The sequence below is a fragment of the Falco punctatus genome (assembly GCF_963210335.1).
Source record: "Falco punctatus genome assembly, chromosome: 1".
In the NCBI taxonomy this organism is placed as follows: domain Eukaryota; kingdom Metazoa; phylum Chordata; class Aves; order Falconiformes; family Falconidae; genus Falco; species Falco punctatus.
In genome coordinates, this window is record NC_137580.1 from 14,249,927 (window position 1) to 14,270,337 (window position 20,411).

Sequence of the window (20,411 nt, forward strand, 5' to 3'; positions counted from 1 at the left end):
ACAGTTACAGAAATAATGATAGGAAGGTAAGCAGGCACCGAGTAATTGCAAATCACAGCCTTGTACTGATGGCAAAACAATAGTTTAACTGATGTTGGGGAGGAAAATGCTAATGTTTCAGTGACACTGACCCATCCTTTTGGAGAACACAGGGTCAGCTTTAAATGCCAATCTAGTAAGAGTCATCAGGTAAAAAGTTCAGCTGTCCAAAAAAATCTTGAATTGTGGATTGACTCAAGGGATGTAACGGTGTCACTTGCACAGTTAGGAGTGGGGAAAGAATTGAATCAAATAAAAGAAAAGCCCCAAGGGTGAAAAGAAAGCTCTGTGCCAGCTGAGGAATCAGTCACAGGTGAAGAGCTCTTGGCTGGCACGCCATCACAGTAGAAGCTGCTTCACCTTCTGCATATGTATTGCCCTCCCCCCACCCCCCAGCTTGCAGTTACCTTTCTTCCCTGCATCTCTACCAAACACAGTAGACTTAGTTAATAAAAAGAAATTGTAACTAATATCTAAAGCTTCTCCTGAAAACAGACTAGGAATTGAAAAGCTTTTGAAGCTTTTGTAAACATGCCATATGCATCCTCTTCAGACAGTTCATTCTTCTCCCATACGCTTCCCTCCAACCTAGTACCATCTATATGTTCTCTTCCATTATGTGCTAGCCAGAAACAAGAACAAATACATTAAGCTTATAGTATGGGGTGTGCATTAGGGAGGGGGAACCTCTGTGGAGCCAGAACTTGTTTATATTTTGCAACAGTGCTCCCAGATAATTAAAGCCTAGTGAGTAAATCCAGCTCAGTTTTACATTGATACTTACTCCGCTTTAAAAAAATTACCTTTTCCTCCTTTTACATGCAGTCAGACAAGAAAAAACACCCCACCTGAATATTCAGGTATTTCTTAGTCTGAGTGTTACTGCACTTAAAATCCAGATACTCGGAATGTTTTCTTGTTCCTTGGGACAAAGTTATAAGTTAGGGTAATATACCTCACTGTGAGATAATTTAGCCAATTTTTAAAAACACATTTTCTGAAGCCCTGCTTTATTCTTTGGGCAGTTTGTAGTGCCTCCAGGAACAAAAAAAAAAAACTTCTAGTTGTGGATGGATGAACACCAGACAATTGTGTGAATGTAACATTGGTCCATTCTTCCCAAGTACCAGTAGCTCTAATGCAAGCAGGGAACAGTGACATTTTAGTTATCTAAGGGAGAGAATGTGGGTTGCAAATTTTAAATTCTTCTTTTTTAAAAAAAAAAAAAAAATCAAGGAATAATTCAAAATTATTTTGCAATCAATAGTTAACCTTTCCACATTAAACACTTCAGAAGCCACTACAGAATACATGGAGATGCTACTTTATAATATGCTTCAAAAATTTATTGTTTTCTGACAAGGGTTGAAAAGGGTCCAGGATCTAAGTACAAATCACCAACTTGCTCTTCTGTAAGTCACTTTTTTTAAAAAGGAAGATGTCTCCAAGTGGAGCATGTGGCTTCTTTGTTTTGCCATCTATACACAGCTGGCAGGTCACTGTGCGTTTCATTTCTGGAGACCATCTGGGGTTTGGGGTTTTCTCATTTCAATATGAGTTAGTTTTTCCCACTCTTCCTCCACCTACCCACCTATAGCAATGTGCTCTGCGCAGACTTTGATTTAGTCTCAAAAGTTTGCCTCGCTAACTTTTCAACTGCAGTTCTGTTTCTACAAGTCTAGTTATAGAACATTTTTCAGTTGTGATATCTACTTCAGCTGGTCTAGTCACATACTAAACTCTGAACTTAGAAAATACTATGTAGTTCACGTGCTAAGGGTTGTTTTTTAAAATGTATTCTAGATCATGAAGTCACTATTTACCTTGTGAGGTAGACAGGAAAATTTGCATCAAGATGAGCTGTTGTAATTCATATTCAAATTTCAAAAGTAGCTAAAGAAATTAAACATTTAATTCCCACAATCACTGACCTTTATCTACATTTTACAAGATTTTTTTCCTCCTTAATTCAATTTTCAGCCTCTGTATTTAAATCAAGTGAACATTTAAGCTTGACTTCAGTTAGGTAGTCCCATGTTCGGATGTAGTCTGTTTTGAGTTGAATAAAACCTTCACCTTTGTTTTTTTTTTACTTATCTCTTAGAATTTGTTTTCACTTAATATATTCTGTAGGACACCATACCACTTGCAAGTAAATCAGACACTGGCTAGACAGCTTTCAGAGCAGCACACAGAACAGTATCCAAAGTTTTAAGGTGAGAACTCCATTATATATGTATGTAAACATCAAAGCAGAATGGCGTATTCCACAAACTCTTGATGCTTAAGAGTATCTTGACCTAGTTTATAATACCTTTTATCCCATTGGGACATACAAACTTAGAAACACAATGTATCTTCCTACACAAAAGACTGTATTACATAGTAATGCTCATGTCCTTCACGTTACCTCATTTACCACATCCTAATGCTCTTGCCCCAGTACCCAAATAAAGGAGTATAAAACAGTTTTACTCATGGATCAGGCTCATCTAGCTCAGGACTGACAATGAAACATTCCTTGAGCAACTTTACAAGTGCTGGTCCATCACTTGTCTTAGAAGAATACACCCAAAACTAAGCAATCCAAAACTAACAAACAAAAATGAACTGGATTTCAAAGACTAGAGCCGCCTTCACACCTTCACATCCATAGTTTGTACTTTCATGCAATGAGATCATTTCATGAAACCAAGGCTGTTCAACCACTGCCCCAGCCTCACCACACCAGACAGACTCTGGGAAGAGCAGTAACTCAGGATCTGCTGCATCTCACATCCAGCGTAACCTTCCTGCACTTGAAAAGCCAAACTAAGCCACATCTCCTCAAGCAAAAGCCTGGTTGGGAGCAGCAGTGCAGCACAGCCTGTGGAAACTAAAGCAAGCCCGTCTGTAAGGAGGGGGTAAGTACTCACTGTGTGGTGGGGCAGCCAAAAGCCAGGTCCCTACTCAAGGCTACAGCACCCTGATGTGCCCCTATATGAAGGCAGCAGAGCATGCTGGGAGGTTGCTTTAAAGGTATACACTGATGGCCACTCAGTTGCCACCTGGTTCCTATTTCAAAGGGAATCTAAAGCAAACCACTCTGAACATCACGTATTTGAGTTCTTTCCATCTTTTTCACAGTGTTGCAATGACCGAAGAGCTACCCAGAGCCCTGGTGGCTACGACTTGCCCACTGAGCCCTCAGGCTCTCACCCAGCTCTGCAGGTTTTGGCTGCATTATTCGCGGCAGTGAAGGCAGTGTGAAAGCATTTGCAAAGTGATCGCCTTGGAATGTTTGACTGATGGTACCAAACCCATGCCCAATCTTTGCCATGCTAACCTGTGTCTAGCTCCAGGCCCGTTGCAGTTTTGAAAGCAAACAGGCTGCAGAGCCAGGAAAGTTTCAGGTTCCTGTGCCAAACTGGTCTCCAAGGCTGAGAAACTGGACGGGAGGAGGCTTTTTCTGAGCTGCTGTATTGATCCTGACCGAGGGGCCCATGAACACGTCAGAGTCAGTGATCCACACAGCAGCTTCGGGCTGGCAGCGTGGCTTCCAGGTCTCTGCCGGGCTGCGTGGACCCCTTGGCCGCAGGACACCTCCTTGTCCTGACAGCGGGGGGCACGGGCAGCTCCCACACAGTACTGCGACTGCACCTCCTGCCTGGCCTTGCCTTTATCTAGCAGAGCAGCAACAAGTTCTCATGAGAACATCCTTTAGAAAGAGAGTTGTTTTCTTGTAAGGAAATTAAAAAATAGCTCAGGTGATGGGAGAGCTGCTCTCCATGGACAGGGCTGCGTCTGCTCTGAGCAATGCATGACAGGAAAATCCATCTGGGCTCCATCTGATGCTACATGAACGTGGGGTGCTCAGCATCTGAAGGGATGTACAATTTACTTGCTGTCTGTATTCCTCATCTGTCTTGTTAAAGCAGTCATTAAGCTATTTGTTGCTGAGCCCTTTTTACTGAGATCCAGAAAGAGCCCTGCACCATCTCTCTTTCCCTCAACCCCATCCCCCAGTGCCGAACAGCTGCCCATGTTGCAGTAGTTACCGAACAGCTACCCACGTTGCAGTAGTTACCAAATAAAGGGTTGGCCTGTGGGGTTTTCGGCTGAATTTGTAAGGGAAGGAGGCTTACATTTTACGTTGCATGTGAAGTTGTGTGTCAGTTCATTCCCAGCAGTAACATTTGAATCCACTGTCACGCTACAGTAAGTGGGATAGAAGAACAGTAATAGTCAACTGGGTGGAAATGGAAGGACCTCTCAGTACTTCTGCCAACCTTCTGCCTAACTAGACGTCAGAGAAACGACCTCTTTCCCCCGGTCTCCCCAAACACAGAGCCACAGACATGCACAGGCCAAGCCTGAGATGCCAGTCTGTAGGCACTGTTCTCCAGTCCCCTTGGGGCACTACCATGGGGTTTTGCCGCTCTCCTACTGTGAGTTTTCAACCACTCCTCTCACTGCTGGCCACTGCTGCTTGTTTTAAAGATGACCTGAAATCTTCCTAAATAAAATGGTGCTGCCAGCTTTGTTGGTTTAATGATCAGTTCCTTGTGATCTGGACTCAGATGTTGCCACCTTCATCAACCTGCCCACTCTTCTCTAACCCCCTCCGACTTCGTTCGCAGGACTCAGGTAGCCACTAGCTGACCAGGAAGGACTTGTAACTTGTTATATAGCTCTTACTGTCTTGCAGTAGCAAAGCATTTCTCAACTTGCCAATGAAGCAACCAGCTTGCTCTTGAGTGTCAGCTCTGGGTTGCTCACATCCATGTCTGCATTACATAGTGACCTCCACTGCACCTGCTCCACGTCTGCTGTCCCTGTTGTGCCCCAACGAAGCAGAGATGTGGAAGCAATCTGCAAGGAGAAAGTTTCTGTATCAAAGAGCCTGAGATGTTACTGCATTTATAATCCTTCTGTGCACTTTGTCAATAGTCTATCTTGGTTATCAAGCTACTACAGAGCATCCACACTTTTCCCTAGTGCTATTTTTAAATCCCAGCTGTGGGTTTTTTCCTGCTAAAAATCCACTACACTAGTGCTGCTGAGAAAACAATAGGCCGGGTGTAAGTTGTGTTACGTCCCCTTCTTGCAAGCTCCCTACTAACAAAGAAATTTATGACAGGAAAAAGGCAAACCTCTCTCTAGTGACAGCAGTGCCACCTGGTCTTCTCATGTCTGTCTGGGCCCCATCATCAGAGTGATACGCAGAGCCTGGCTGAGCTCAAGTGACTCCATCAGGTCAAAGCTCTGGCCAGAGAAGGCTGAGGCAATGCTGTCCTGGTGGGTGATGCAACCAGAGGCTATGGAGAGGGCTGTATTTCTCGTTGGAAGCATCTGCCTGTCACTTGGTATTCAAATGTACATTTTGAGGCTGCTGGTAGGTGCTCGTGTCACGGTAATGGCTGTGACAGGCTTTTTCCATCTCTAAGGAGGGGGTGGCTGTGACATTCCATTTGAGAGTGGCTTTGAAGCCTCTGCTTGAGAGCCAGCAGCGAGGATGAACTCTGCATAAGGCTGTATTTCAGATCAGCCCAGCAATTAATGCTGCATCCAGGCAGCACTGTGCAGCTCCACTGACTGGTGCTGCTAAACCTGCATCCCGCGCCACCGGGCAGCACACCCTGCCCTCCTCCCACTGCCGCAGCTTTGGGAGCCGGCAGAGCCAGCTCAGCCCTGCGGTACATCCCATGCTTTTATGGACGGGTTGGGTCTGGGTCTCATTTGTTTGAAGCTTTTCTCCCTATAGCTTTGCACAGAGCTCCAGGGAGCACCCAACACCGCCGTTTCAGGGTCTGCACTCTGCTGCTGCTTTTCCCCCTTTTCCAGGTGGAAGCCCATGGAGAAATGGTCCAATACAAAAATGTATGCCTAATGCATGGCAGCAGCTGAAGACCATGTAATGCAAGGCCATGCTGTGGTGCAACGACCTACATTTACCTGCAGTAAGTAAGTTTCAGACGTGGCCACTGTGCCATAACGGCTGCGATGTGTTTGGCATTTCCCCTGTGGACTGCCCGAGGTCTGGAGCTGCTGCTTTGTTATGCTGGAGTTATCAGCAAGGGATAGTTCAGTGTAGGGTTAAGTTAGTAAGGAAAGGCTGTAAGAGACCAGCTGGTTTCAGGAAAGGATTAGTCTTTAATATAGCACAAAGGTAGTCTCTTCTTTTTATATAAAGTATGGGCGATGGCAAGCTGGAATATAATCAGTAATGCAAACCCTTCCCCCCTTCCCCTGAACTACCCTCTGCTTCCACTGACAAAAGGAAGGAAAACTGTAAGACTTGCATTATAACTTGAAATTCAGTGGCTGTAAGACCTCTTCCAAAGGCAGAGGAGAGCAGGCTGCTGAGAGCCCAGGACCATCAGTTCCTGTGCTTTCAAACTGGTTAAACAGACGAGAGCTAGGCTGTTGGTGGTGGTACCTCAGTTTCCCATCCGAAGGACCAGCTGTAGACCAGGGCAGGCTGATGGGAACAGTGCTAATAAGTGGGGTGTCTGCAAGCCTGTCTCCAGTTTGCAGGGGCTGCCCCGGGCAGAGGTCACCACGATGCCCACTCTGGCCAGACTCCCATGCTGGTCAGACCCCAGGCAACATTGAATACAGGCACTACTGGAGCTGCAGAAACGAAATGAGGTGGTGTTGGTGTCTGTCCTTAAGTCACAGGGCAAGACAGAGCTTTGTGGTGTCCTGCAGGGAGAGCGGCCTAAGCACTAGCATGAATTCATTCAGCCATCAGACACACATTTATCTGAGGACGAGGAGGACTAAAACACACCAAGTGCTCTTTTGCCCCTCCATCTTTAATAGCTTTTCTGCACCACAGGGCCAACCCCCTTCCTGGTGGCCCTCAGACATCTAGCGCTGCCTCCTGAGGGTCTGCTGACTGAAGAAAAGCCAGTCAGGCGGCTGATCGGGCTGTTCCTCTGTTCCTCTGGCCCTTCTCTGGGCCGCAAGCTGCCAGCAGTTTGTTCAGCATCTCCTGATGGCAGCTCTAATAATGACAAGGAATTGGACCCTAATTTCCATCCGTTGCGAGCAAGGAGCTGCTGGCAGGGAGTGGGGTGAGCCTGGTGGCAGTGGCCAGGGCCAGCTGAGAGTCCCCATCACAAGAGCAGCCTGCCGTGACAAGACAGATCTGAGGAGGATCCGGGAAGCCCAAGGACAGGATTGGCTCCATGTCCAGGCACTGGCATGGCTGCAGCGTAGCTCAGGCAAGGAGCAGGGTGGCAGCCTGGATTTAAATGCAGCTTCTGTGCCAGGGGACAGTCTCACATATCAGATATTCAGTCCCATGTGCCAGCTCTGGTGGGTTTGGGGGGTGTTAATGGCTCCTTCTGGCAGGGCTGGTGGGTGGGATGAACCTACCTGGCCTTCCTAGCAGAATTCTGCTTTTACTGCCAAAATAGCTCCCGTTAAGTGTGAGAATCAGGGTGCACACAGCCTGGGGGTTACGGCCTGGGGGGAGCTGACGTGGCTTTGCTTTGCAAAGCTTCAGCATGGAAGCAGGGGGTGTGGGGAGGGTAACGGGGTGAGCAAGAGTCCGATCCTCCTGCATGTCTGCCAAGGAGTCCCAGGGTGTCCCACACAAACCCCACGCCTTGCTGCTGGCCCCCCTGCCGATTGCCTTTGTTTTCATTGCAGAAGCTTGGAGATTTAAAAAAAAAAAAAAAAAAAAGGGGGTGGGATATGAAGAGGAAAACTAATATGATTAAGGCAGGATTTGGGCACTGCCGGAGAGCTGCCGTAGGTGGTGGGTATTAGCAGTAACAGCTGCTGCGCTTCCCATTAGAGGAGAAAGCGAAGAAGGTCCCTGAAAGGATGGGTCTCCGGCAGGCCGGGAGGGCAGCGGTGGCGGCGAGCCCGCAGGCATACGTGTCCCGAGGTAAGTGACAGCGGCACCGGCAGCCCCATCCCGGGGGGGGGGTGGGGATCACGGCCCTGCTTCCCGTGCTCGAGCGGCGAGGGGTGCGGAGGGCGGCTGGGAGAGGGATGGGAAACAGCAGCGCAGCCTGGGAAATGCCCGAGGGAGAGAGCTGCTGCTGCTCGGGGTGCTTCCGTGAGCTCCTGCAAGAAATCATATCCATCGAGGGAGGTTTAGGTGTGCCTAGACGGGAGGCTGACTCCACGAAGAGGAGGCATCCTGACACTGGTCCTGCAGGGGCTGAGATATTTAGCAAAGGCTCCTGTGAGTCCCACAGGCATCTTCTGGCACATAAACGGTCGGAGTGGCACGATGCTCGGCTGCGGGAGGTTAAACTGCATCCGTCTGCTCCCTGCTTCAGGCTGGGCACAGACCGTTTCGTGTGCAGTGGTGGTTTGTTATACTCAGCTGGCAAGTTTCAGAAGTGCTAGGGATGGAGGTGTAAGCGAGACTGCCTCAGCCGCTGGTTTCCTCCGATTTATCTACATCTACTATGAAATCTAAGCCAGGAAAAGCTGCATGTTGTCAAGATGTTAGAAAGCGCTATGTTAAAAGCAAGACTACCTGCCTTACGATACCCGTTACAATAAATGCCACACACTTGTCCTTCAGCTTCACTTTCAAAAGTGCATTCTGAAAAATCAGAATAACACAATAGCCCAGCTAATCTGGAGATACGTTTCGTTCCAGCCACCAAAGCTGAGCAGTACTAAAGACATGGTATACCAAATATTAAACTTTGACTGTGTTGAGGAAAGATGCTTGCTTAGATTAAAAATTGGAGAAGGAGAAATCCTGGCGTTAACCAAAACCGCTGCCCATTTATCTCGCTTCCAATGCACACTTCAAAGTCAGCATCGCTGCTGTCTCATCAGCAACAGCCAGCCCTGACCAACAAGGACAAGCTGGAATGCTGCTGGGCAGCTGGGGAAGGGTCTGACAGTCACTAGCAGCCCAGCGGCTCTGAGCCGCGACGTGCGGGCTGCTAAGAGGTGCCTCGTGCTCCCCCAGGGCAGAGCGGGAGGCAGCCACGTGCCATCCCACAAGATTTTCTAGAGCAAATCTCTCCCAACCGCTCCCTTCATGGGCAACTTTGCAAGAAATGCATCCTCTTGCACGACCTCCCCTCAACCCCGGCCTCAACAATTTACTGCAAAATGTGAAATGCTGCGGATTATGGAGGTGGCTCCATGTGCCACAGATATCATTTATTGTCCTTTGTTTAAAGGCAGTGGGCAGGGTAGTTCCGGAACTCAGCTAATTCAAAGGCACCAGAGGGGCTCACAGGCTGCTGAAGCTGCTGCTTTGAAGTGAACCTGCCCGTTGTTTTCTGCCGTAGGATGGAGGGCGGCAGAAGAGCCCACGTTGCCATCGCTGGCTGGGCATGCACAACCCTGTGCTTGGTCTCCTACGTGGCTGCCTTCTCACACGGCGCGAGCCTTTCTGCCTGCACTGACATGATGCCCAGGCACCTGAGAGTGCAGCTGCACAGCCCCGGCAACAACTATGTCACTGTCCACACCAACATGTCCTTCTACTTCCCAGGTGACAAGGTTCCAGGTAAGGAATAGCTTCTCATTCCTGCGTCTGAAAAATACATGGTAACTAATCTCAAGCGATGGCATTAATCTTTGTGGGGGCTGGGTAGAGGGACAGCTGCCCCTAGTGAGCTACGCCATCTCTCTCGTCACGTCACGAGGAAACAAACATATTTGCAGAGGGATTCTGCTGGCGGCGCTTGGCCTGAGGTTTCTCAGGTGATGGCTGACCCCAGGTTTTCACCATGTTTTTGTCCAGCTGTTTGCCAGAGGAAGCCAGTAGGTTTGGATGCTTTGGGCGGGATCCATTTGTCTAGACCATACAGGACCTCATCGCCACGATGGCGCATGAGAGCCACCTCCAGAGGGTAAAGTTGCCTCCCCTGCCTCTCTGCACTGCACGAAGGGGTCTGGGTGGCTCACCTGACTCGTACGTATGGCTGGGCAGCATGCCCCGGCCCCAGCATCGTTGCTCCCAAGGCAGATGCAGAGATGAGAGGCACTGCTCCCCAGCCTGGCCACTTGCCTGCTCATCCCCATGTAAAATAAAACCTCTCCGAGGGCAGCACTCAAGCTTTTGTGTATTTATGGGGTGGTACCCAAACCTCCTTCCTTAAAAATGGCTGCATGCTGCCTAATGCAATGTCCTTTGGAGCTTATAATCGAGGAGAGGGAAAAAAAAAAAAAAAAAGACTCAAGCAAATTTTGGGTGCAATTCCATACCGCAAAGTTAAAGTCTGGCCTCCTGCATCCAGCATGTCCAAGACAGACCGTGAGGACAAAGACAGTAAAACATTTTTGCTGGTGTTGCAGGGGGTTTTCTTTTAGTTACAGTGCTACCACTGGAAAGTCCATTGCAAACAGTTCACCCCATAACTACGAGACAAATCCCTTTGTGTTCCCTGTTTTGTCTTGCAGTAACAGTGAGGAGCACCCGGGATTTTATGGGGTTTTTGCTTCAAGCTCGCAAAGTGTCTAACGATGAAATCACTGGCACGTTTGTCTTCATCCCTCCTGGTTCCAAGCTGCTGACTTGCTTTGAAGATGGTGACACTGTCACCCACTCGGACAAGTCACTGAAGAGAAACCTGTCCTTCGTATGGAAAGCACCAGACCAACCCATTGGAGACATCAAGTTTTTGTAAGAGCATCACTGGTTCCTAACCAGAATTTGTGTATTCTTAGTTAAGGTCTGGCTTTATTTTTTCATCGTACTTGTCCAGCACAGTGGTTTATGTATCTTAAACCCCATATAGCTAAATACTTATCAAATGCTGCAACAGTATCCCAGCTGGTAGATAAATCACTATTTATAGCTGCTGGGTAGTGCTGCTTTTTATTTACATGGTCACTATTTTCTCACAATAAATACACTGGAAGATGACAGCATAAGCACTTAAGAAATAGAAATATTAAGGCATAAAGAGAGAACTGTGTGATCATGTTGCCTCTTTCTAAATAACACAGCCCACAGGACTTCCCTGCCTACAGAATAATCTTGCATATCACTTCTTTAAAGAAAAAATAATTAAAAATGAGTGGGTTTAAAAGAAGTTATATGTAAACATAATTATTCACAGTAGGAAGAGAGAGGGAGCACTGGGTCAAAACTTGACATCTCTATTTTGCACCAAAGTCCCAAACTGTCCAAGAATTTTGGTTCTGATTTGGAATGAAATCAAACATCTTCTAACTGGCTGTCTTAGAGGAAGCACTGAGACTTTTCATTTTGGAAGAAATTAAATTGTTACGTTTTGACTTTACAAAACCACTTAGAAGCTGCTTGGCTAAATCCTTGGCCACTCCCCAAAACACAAGCGTGCCGGTGAGTGCTGTGGCTTGTGCATCTCATCGTGATTCAACACAAATTCATTGAAACAGAAATATTGCCGCTTGCTTGGCATTTCCAGTTTTCGGTTGTTGTTTTAGATCAGGAAATACTATTAAAAACACATAAAACTCAAGCAACCAAATAAACCCAACACAAACCAAACACCACCCACTCCTAGCCACCCGCTCCTATGCGTCCTTCACCCTCTGGCTTTTGATCCTCCAGGCTGATTTCTGACAGCCTCTCCCTTTTCTCCCTATCAACAGCATCTGGAAAAACTCCTTGTTAGGCTTAAAAATGCCTCATAAGAGTCGGCTGGCACAGGAAAACCCGGGTTGTTTTCCCCTTAGCTAATTCGCAGAAGCAGCTGAGCAATCCAAGCTGAAATTCTCCCAAAACCTCCAGCTTAAATAAGGCTCTCTGGGTGAACAGTTAAAGGTTGGCCAATGCAGTTTTGGCACCTGACAAAAGGCAGAGGGTTAGACGGGCTCAAATATCAGAGGGCTGAGCAGAGAGACTTTTTTTTTTCTCTACCTATTCTGCTGTTTGTACAAGTTACATTGACTTGTTTTAATTAGTAAATACCACTGTTGTATCCCTGCCTACAGAAGATTATCAGCAGAGCTAGTCCAAGCTTTCCAAATGTGCTTCTAACAACACAGCAAATACAACAGCTTTTTTTTTTCTTCTTCTTTTTTTTTTTTTAATTTAAGTTCCCACACATTTTTTTGGCTGATCTTGATTATGGCTGGTGATTCTTCACCCCGTATCTTTCTTATGGGGCCTGATATCTTTTATTTGTAATATAAAATGTGTGATGGGCTAATCCTTTAAAATACTTTTGCATTACTCCTGTCTTTGGATTAAAGCAGTCCTTGTGAATTGATCCCTGTGAAACAGTTGGATGTTTTATTAATGCCATACAGCCAGTAAATTCCTAATGTTAATTAGTAAATGCCTAATGATGTTTTAACAGCATCTCCATAGTCCAGTCATACTTTGTTTACTGGGCAAAGATCGAATCTGCTACCGTGGCTCAGCAAGGACAGAACAAAACACTTGCTGGCAGCGGCAAGAAGCCCGATTCCATAATTCCCGCACCCTCACAGGGACCAGCTGACCCACACCCCACAGGTATGGCAAACAAAGGTACGGGTTTCTTACCAACCGCTCCCCACAGAGTAGTTTTAAAGCTTATTCCAGGCAAGCATCAAAGTGACAAGTGACCCAAACAAGCTGGTGGGACCCATTTAACTCCTGTGGCCATTGGGGAGATGGCCATGGTGAACACCCTGAAGTGAGGGTATGGGTCAGCATTCAAGATGACAGAGCCAGTTCCGAGGAGGGCACCAGAAAGACAAACAGGGATGCCTGATCTTATAATTTCAATGCAAAACCTAAAATACAACATACTTTATGTAAAACCTCAGCCCCTTAGGACAAGCAAGTGCATTTAGCACTGCTCTCTAAATAAGCAAATACATTTGTCTCTAAATGTCACTATTGCCCTTCAGGTCTGTATTTAGTTGTATTTATGCAGCCTTTGGTCGGTAAAATGCTCCAATAATTTACTTACAACCAAATCAGACGCATTTCTCAGCATTTTCAGCATGGCACCAAGACTGGGTTTTAATTGTTTCACTTGACCATAATTTAGGCAGCAGGTTTTCCTGCTTTACTTTCCAGCTGGGTTCCCACTTAAGTGACATGAAGATTAAAAAAAAGTCACTATTATGATTCTTCCTGGCAAACATTAACACCAAGTGGGATCTGAAATAAATAAACCAAAGACAACAGACTTCTGTTCCTCCCTCCCTGCTTGTTTTCTCTCTGTGCTGGACAAGGTCCCACCTCTCCTGTGGCTGCCACCGACTCCCCGCTGCGCACCACACTGCCTGCCAGCCCCACTGGCACGGTGGCAACGCCGGCACCGGAGCCAGGTTTCGGTGTCAGGTCAGACGCCCATCCCGTCGTGGAGCCGAAGCAGCCAGCCCGGCCTTCGCGGGCTGTGTCTGGCAGGAGCAGCGGGTCCAGCGGCTGGGGGCTGGAGCCATCCCTCCCCACCCGAGACCCCGGCATGATGGACACCTTGCGAGGTTTCCTCTCCCAGGATGACACTTCCAGCTACAGCACCTCTGACAGGTAAACTAGGCAGTGGGAAGAGCTATTTCTCCAGCCCTTGTGCAGAAGGAAAACAGTAGTAGTTTCCCCACAGACGAGTGAGGCTCCATGTAGGAAGGTGTCTGCAGCTCGGGGCAGGGAGACGAGAGGGTGTTTGCTTGCCCAGATCTTGAGAAATAATTCTTTGGAGATTGCACACAACAGACAGTGACAGGGAGAAAATCCAACTCTTAAAAACCCAACACTGTGCTGCTCAGCCCAGCAGAGGACCAGCCAGTGGCTGAAAAATGTGATAAAAACTATTGGTGGCTACAGTATTTTTCCAGAAGCGCATACAAATACTCAATGAAACGGTGAACTCGGTGGGCCTATTTCTCCATTTGCAGGGAAAAGGAAGAAAGGATTCAAAAGCAATGATGAAATTTTGGGTTGAGGCTATCTGCTCAGAACTCTTAGAGGGTTTGGGCCACATGAGCTTTCATGCAACATTTCATAGTCTGGGTGAAAATGATGGGGATTCTCGAGTGGTGCAGAGCCCAGGGATTCCCACATGAGCTGCAGCAACAGGTCTCATTTACTAACCCTGCCCTTCCTCTGTCCATATCTTAGAGCAGGAAGCATTGACAGTGCTGCCACCACACACTTGTGTTTGACGTGTAAAGAAGACAGGCAGGTAAGCAACGGAGTTGGGTAGGACGTCTTCTCCAAAGACAGAAAGGTCTAAGAGAAGATGAGGGTAAAACCTCTCTACTGCATCACAGCACCAAGCAGCCCGTGTAGCTCTCATAAGTGAAACTACACTGACACTGTTAAGGGTTTTAATTTTTTTACTTTAACTGGGAATCAGTTTTTGTATCTCTTTTTTGTTTTCCTTTTGACATCGTTGCCTGAGTTTTTAAGAGTCCCCCTGTAAAAACTAAAATAACTTTTCCATATGTAGACATGACTACAGGCTTCTGGATGTTGCTGTGTTGGAAACCTGTATTTTGTTCCTGCGGAAGGCTGAGATGTTCCTTTCCAGAGATGCTGGATAGCTACCATCCATGACATTCACCAGAGGTCAAAGACTTCAGCTTTCCAAGGGACAGCCAAGGAAGCCGTGTGCTTTCCGAGGGTAGGGTCAGCCCAGGAGGTTGGATGGAGCAGAAAGGCAGAGGTGGTGGTAGTGATGGTGGGGTTAGCTACAGGTGTGGGGTGCACTCACTGGAGACACTTGGAAGAGCAGGAGCTGGCAGATGGAATGAGTAGGTGAGAGTGCCTTTTGGGAAAGGGTGGCCTCAGGAGAGGAAGCCCAGAAAGGTGTGAAAGGACTGCAGCCTTGGGGGAGCGAGGTGGCTGTACGTACGGAAGGAGATGTGGGAGCTGGAAAGGGCATGCAAGAAATTAGTTAAAGAAAAGGAGAGCAAGAGAAGGGAGAGAAACTGAAGAATACCGGGGCTGCAGAGAGAGGAGGATGCTCAGATGGGAACCAGTGGAGAAGCTGGAAAGCAGGGATACAGAGTTAGCAGGGGAAGTCCAATACGCAGGGAATGGAGAGGAAAAAAATACAAGGAAAGTAAAGAACCAGATCCAGGTTGCAGGATGGCACAGGAGGAAGAGAAGTAATCTCAAAGAAAATAGAAGAGGAAGGGGCCATACAGCAGAGAATGATGAGGCAGAAATATTTAGAAAGGAGTGGAGGACTGAGAACAAGTAAAGGAGAGATGTGTAACATGGGCACCTGGCATAGGCATGGAGAGAACTTGAGAAATGACAGAAGATGGTAACCAAAGGAAAGGAACAGTTACTGTGCAAGGCAAGACCAGAAGAGCGTAATGAAATAAAACTATTGAGACATTAGGCAAGAATGGAGAAAGTACAAAAAGAAAGGAAAAATGGGGTGAGATAGGGCAAGGACTTGCAAGGCAATTCCATTTTGTATCCTAAAGTCCCAAATCCTGCAGCGTATCCTTACAGCATAGTGTTTGCATTTTAAGGGCAAGTGATCCATACACAGGCAATCCCAACTTTGCCAGCCAGCTACTTTACAGTTTGCAGTTCAGCCACTGAAAGTCTTTTATTTGCTACTGTATTTTACTAGCACCTTCAGAAGCCTTTTCTTCCACAAAGAATGCTCTGACCCTCCCCTGCTTCACTTCACAGCTTGCCAGGTCTCCTACCTCAGCTTTATGCTCCTGTCACACTGTCTTCCCAGCAAGCTTTAGAAATCGCTAATGATGGTAGAGGGTGAGAGTTTCTCTGGTGTAATTAATGGATGTGTGAAAAAGCCTGCTGGGCTGGACAGGCTGGAGAGGTGCCAGCTACTGAGGGCCAGATCCAAATCTCAGTGGAGCCGAAGAAAAAACTCCAGTACATTTTCCAGGTTTTGGATGGGGGCTCAGGTGCACAGTAGGAATGGAAAAATTCATTGGGGACCTCCTAAATTGTATGACGGTTTCACCGTTAAGGCTTGGATGATATCTGCAGCAAAGCCTGGGCTGCAGAACTGGCATGGGCTGGCTGTCGTTTTGTGACAGATAAAATAAGGTGCGTGGCACAAAACTGAGCCCCTAGGAACAGGAGTCATTCCCACGAAAATGGGTGGTTAAGCAACACTCTGAGGCAGCAGGTTTCAAACTGGCTGCATAGACTGAGAAAGCAAGACAGGCTCGGGGGTGACTGCTCCAAAGGCCATCCCAAGCCTCCTGGGTCCCTCTGCTCCACGGTTCAATCCACAGCTTCAGAAGGGCAATACTGAATCCCAGTGGGTCTGCTGTGACCCTAAACATGACGCTTGGCTGGGGAGATCACGCCTGTCCTTTCAGCATTGCCCTGGCACCACTCAAGGGGGGTACTGTTAATTAAGTGATTTTTTTGTGTGTGATAACAATGCCCGTGAAAAATGCTACCGCTGCCACTGCCACAATGGGAGCTGCAGAATTTTTCTTAGGCAAAGCAGCGACCTTCCTCTCTGCCTGTGCCCTTCACCTCTGTCCCCTCCACCCGCTCTGCCTTGCCCCCCTGGGACCAACTCCCAGTGCTTTGTCCCTCCTGTAGCAATTCTGATACAGATGGAGCGGCGCTGAATCTGCCTCATTTTCTAAAACTACTAAGTAACCAACCAGGGGATACAGCAAGGTTACTCCAAGGCCAGGGGGACACCTGGATTTCAGAAATACAGAGCCGAACTGTATCATGACGTAGGCTGTGAGCATCTAATCAGCCCCCTTTCTCTTCCCTCACTGCACACCTTGTCACGTTTTTGCTTTCAAAGGCCAATACCGAGAGTGGAGCCACCTTGAAAGCCTCCCCACATGTGGCAGTGTCTCCTTCTGCACCGTATGTTCACACTCACCTGGGTGACACCACTGTGACAACAGCCTGGTTTGGTGATACCGACGCTGCCGGCAATTTGTCATCGGCTTCAAGGCAAATGGCAGAAAGAAAGCCAGCACTGCAGCCAGAGGAGGCAGATGCCAGGGGCGAGGAGGAAGAGGCGGGTGGGAACACCCTGCCATGGGTGACCAGAGCAGCTCCTGAATCTGCTGTTCCTGGGAAGGGGGAAGAGCCTGGCAGAGGAACCCGACTCCTTGCAGCCCAACTCGGCATCCTCCTGGTCTGCACCGCCGCTCTGGGCCTGGCGGTGGCAGCTGCTGTGCGCTGTGTCTGTGCCCAGCACTGCCACAAGCGGACGGAGGTCTCCTTCAGCGAGCCTGACCCTAACATCATCGCCGTCAGAGAAAACGGGGAGGTCATCCACTTCCGAAAGATCCGGGAGAATGGCTTCGTGCTGGTGCAAGCCGAGTACAACTGGGTCAGCCCCTCAAGCAGTGGGAAGAAGACAATCACCTGAACATCTGCAGGGTTGAATGCAGCGCTACAGCGGCCGGTGCAGGTGGAAATAGCCCAGATGGCACAGCACAGGTTCTAGGAAGCGGTGGTGTAGTTCCTCTCTGTGCTGCCATATAGGTAAACAAACTTGAAGCAGGCAGTTCAGACAGAGGTGTTAGTCAAAAGTATCTAAACTACAGCCGCTAAGAAAATAGAAGTTGATAGACTGTTCAGCTTGTTACACTTACTGCAATTAATATTGTATTTCTGCTCATTAGCTGTCACCGCAGCCATGACATACGCTTCCTCCGTTGCCTTAAGGGTGTAGCCAAAAATAGAAATTCTTCCTCTGCGCTGTAGTATTGTCTCCTGTTTAATTTCAGTAAAAGTTTCTAGTGTTGTATTTCTTTTTAGGAACTATAAACCCCTGATATAAACCCAACCATTCTGATTTAGGAACTTGCTGGTTTGATTCTGTATACTTGATATCTCTCAGATGACAAAATATTTGCCAGTAGATTTTAAGTTTCAATTTGAAAATAAAAAGCAGTAACTCATTCGTGGAGAACATTGATCTAAAGAATGCCGAATTTATCTATGGGAGCAAAGCACGGGGTGGCGGACACCAGCTTTTGGGGGAGAAACATACCTCCTTATCAGGTGCAAATGGAAGAAAACCTTTCCTGTCCATTTGCACCTGATGAGGAAGCTTGTTGAAGGCTGACAGCCAGCATTTACTTAGTCTTTTACTTCGAGTCAGCTCAGTAACACTCTGTGCAGAAACACGCACTGAGAAGTACCCTTCCCAGGTCACTCTGGAGATGCTCAGCAAAGGCTGTGTGGAAAGTTAATGGCGCCCTTGTACTCTGAGTTTGTGCAAACTTCTCTTCGACCACATGGTTTTCTGCAGGAAGCCACTGAAACAGCCCTTGGTAAAACATGAAGATCTTGGACACCTTCCAAGAAGGAGAGGTGATGACCACAAGGGTAAAAGTTTATTTAACTGCAGCTTTGAAAGAGCCAGAAATAGTCCTGATAAGAATCCTCTTGAGATGTACATTTTAGACTCTTTCAGAGAGCAAGAGTCACCCCTTCTGGTGTCCTTTTCTAGGATGGAGGGACTCAGATGGTCCCCAAGCTGTGTAATGGGGGTCAAACTTTGGTGCTGCAGCTTATTTCGCAGCCCACAGCAATCTCCCCTGAACTAGAGCACATAATGGCAGGACACTGATGGCTCACACGTCCTCCCCAGTGACAACCTCCCCCTCTGTCAGGAGGCCCCCATGGCCATCTCCATGCTTGATTGTCAGTCAAAGCTCTGCTCCTACATTCTCCCTTACCTTGCCATTGACTTCAGAGAAGACAGGTGGGACACAGATGAGTTCTTCTATTCAAACCCCTACAGCATGATGAACACAGTGCATCTTTTGCTAACAGTGCCTTCCATGTGCGCTCAGGAAGAGCTAGTTTCCAACCATACTACTCTACTATGATTAGTGACATGACGCTGCACACACAGCTGCACACATGCTACACACACAGCCAAATTTCTATTGAGTTAACTTCTAGGCCTAGTAAGCCTTGGGCAAAATAAATGAGTAAGAAAAGAAGTGTACTCACAAATGTGGCTTGCAGAGGTGAGCTTCATGGTGTTAACCACTGCACTTTGAAGAGAACGGCAGCCACACCATGGCCCTTTCACTGCAGAGTAACCAAGGGTAGTGCTGTAATTGAAAAGACATTTGTTTTAGGACTCAAAAGGATGCCAGGTGAATGTTTTTATGTTCAATAAATCGAGCCTAAACACTACCTACTAGGAAGTCTACACATTTTTAAGTACAGGTCTACACACTTACAGTGGCATTCCTCCTCTGTGTCACGTGCCTTAGAAAGAATACATGTTTCTGTAACCCAGTGTAGCTGAACTGTGGAGCAACTAAAGCAGACTGCATTCAAGTCATTGTTAATGCAGCCAAAAAAAAAAAAAATCCTAATTAACTGAGAAAATAGGCCAACAAACTCTTTAATATTTAAAGAACTATCACATATTATTTTAAAAAGTTTCTTATGATGGCATAGCTGTTTATGAATAAATTACAAATACCTATGGCCTCTTCCACTCTCTGTCTAGGTTTAATGTTACCAGACTGCTATAGCTCTAGGACTGTAACCCTGCTCTTTCCCCACAACCCAGCAACACTCCTTGCCAGGCTGACCAAAGCAAGTGAAGGCCTCATGGAGATGTTTGAGTAGGACAGTGGCACTTTAATGCCACTTTGCTTTCTGCCAAACTCTGCCTTCCATTAAATTTATGCAGCTCCAGTACTATTAGTAGTAAAACCAGCAATGGTGAGTTCTGAGGGACACAGCTTCTTTGAATTAGTAATGAGTTTTGCTACTTTGCGGACTTGGCTGAGACCTAAAGTGCTTGTGGGTTTTTTTCCCTCGACTTCTGAATGATGTTTCATTTATTGTAGTTGCCATGACAAGAGGGATGGAGGTTTTATTTCTTACGGCTGTTAAAATCACAAGCACTGATTAATTTATTAAAAGCCAAACCATTCAAACTCCCCCATTGTCAACTGACTTGCTCTGTATGGAAATTCATCTGTACTCCTGTTTGGAACAGGTTTAGGAGAAAAAAGAACAGAATTAGGAGAAGAAAGGCACAAACCATTCTAATATTACTGGAGAGACAAGTGAAAGACTTGCCTTATTTCCACCTCTAGTTGCATGAGATGGTGTTGGCCACAGACATTCTGCTGGAACTGGGGGGATCTCAGTTCCTCCAGCATGGGCCAGCTTGCAGCCGTCCATAGCCCATGTTAGGCTGCCATCCCTCAGCAGAGTGAGAGGGCTTTGGGTCAGAATTACTGGCCAAAGGTGTGGAAAGAAGCTCACATTCTTCTCCAATGCACACTTATCCTGAGTCTGTCTCCCTACTGGCCAAACAAGCATCCAACACAGTTTTGACAGTGAAAATTCCTATGGCTTAAATCCTCTGATGCCACTATGATGCTTGACCTATCCTAACTCAAAATCAAAACGCCAACAGCTTTGAAATAACTGATTTGCATGCAGACATGCCCATTCATCACACCCTTACTTGCATCCTCATTTTCCCACCTCACATCACTGTGATTCCTGCTTTCGC

General features: G+C 47.1%; 1 protein-coding gene across 1 annotated transcript; it reads left to right on the forward strand.

The window, feature by feature from the left end:
- Positions 1-20: 20 nt before the first annotated feature.
- Positions 21-17,279, forward strand: REELD1 (reeler domain containing 1; the record flags this gene model as incomplete). Its single annotated transcript, XM_080394051.1, has 7 exons — positions 21-7,918; positions 9,297-9,517; positions 10,414-10,636; positions 12,303-12,460; positions 13,171-13,468; positions 14,057-14,120; positions 16,701-17,279. The coding sequence occupies exons 2-7, from the start codon at positions 9,298-9,300 to the stop codon at positions 17,277-17,279; spliced, it is 1,542 nt and encodes a 513-aa protein (XP_080250177.1). The 5' UTR covers positions 21-7,918; position 9,297.
- Between the last annotated feature and the right edge of the window lie 3,132 nt (positions 17,280-20,411).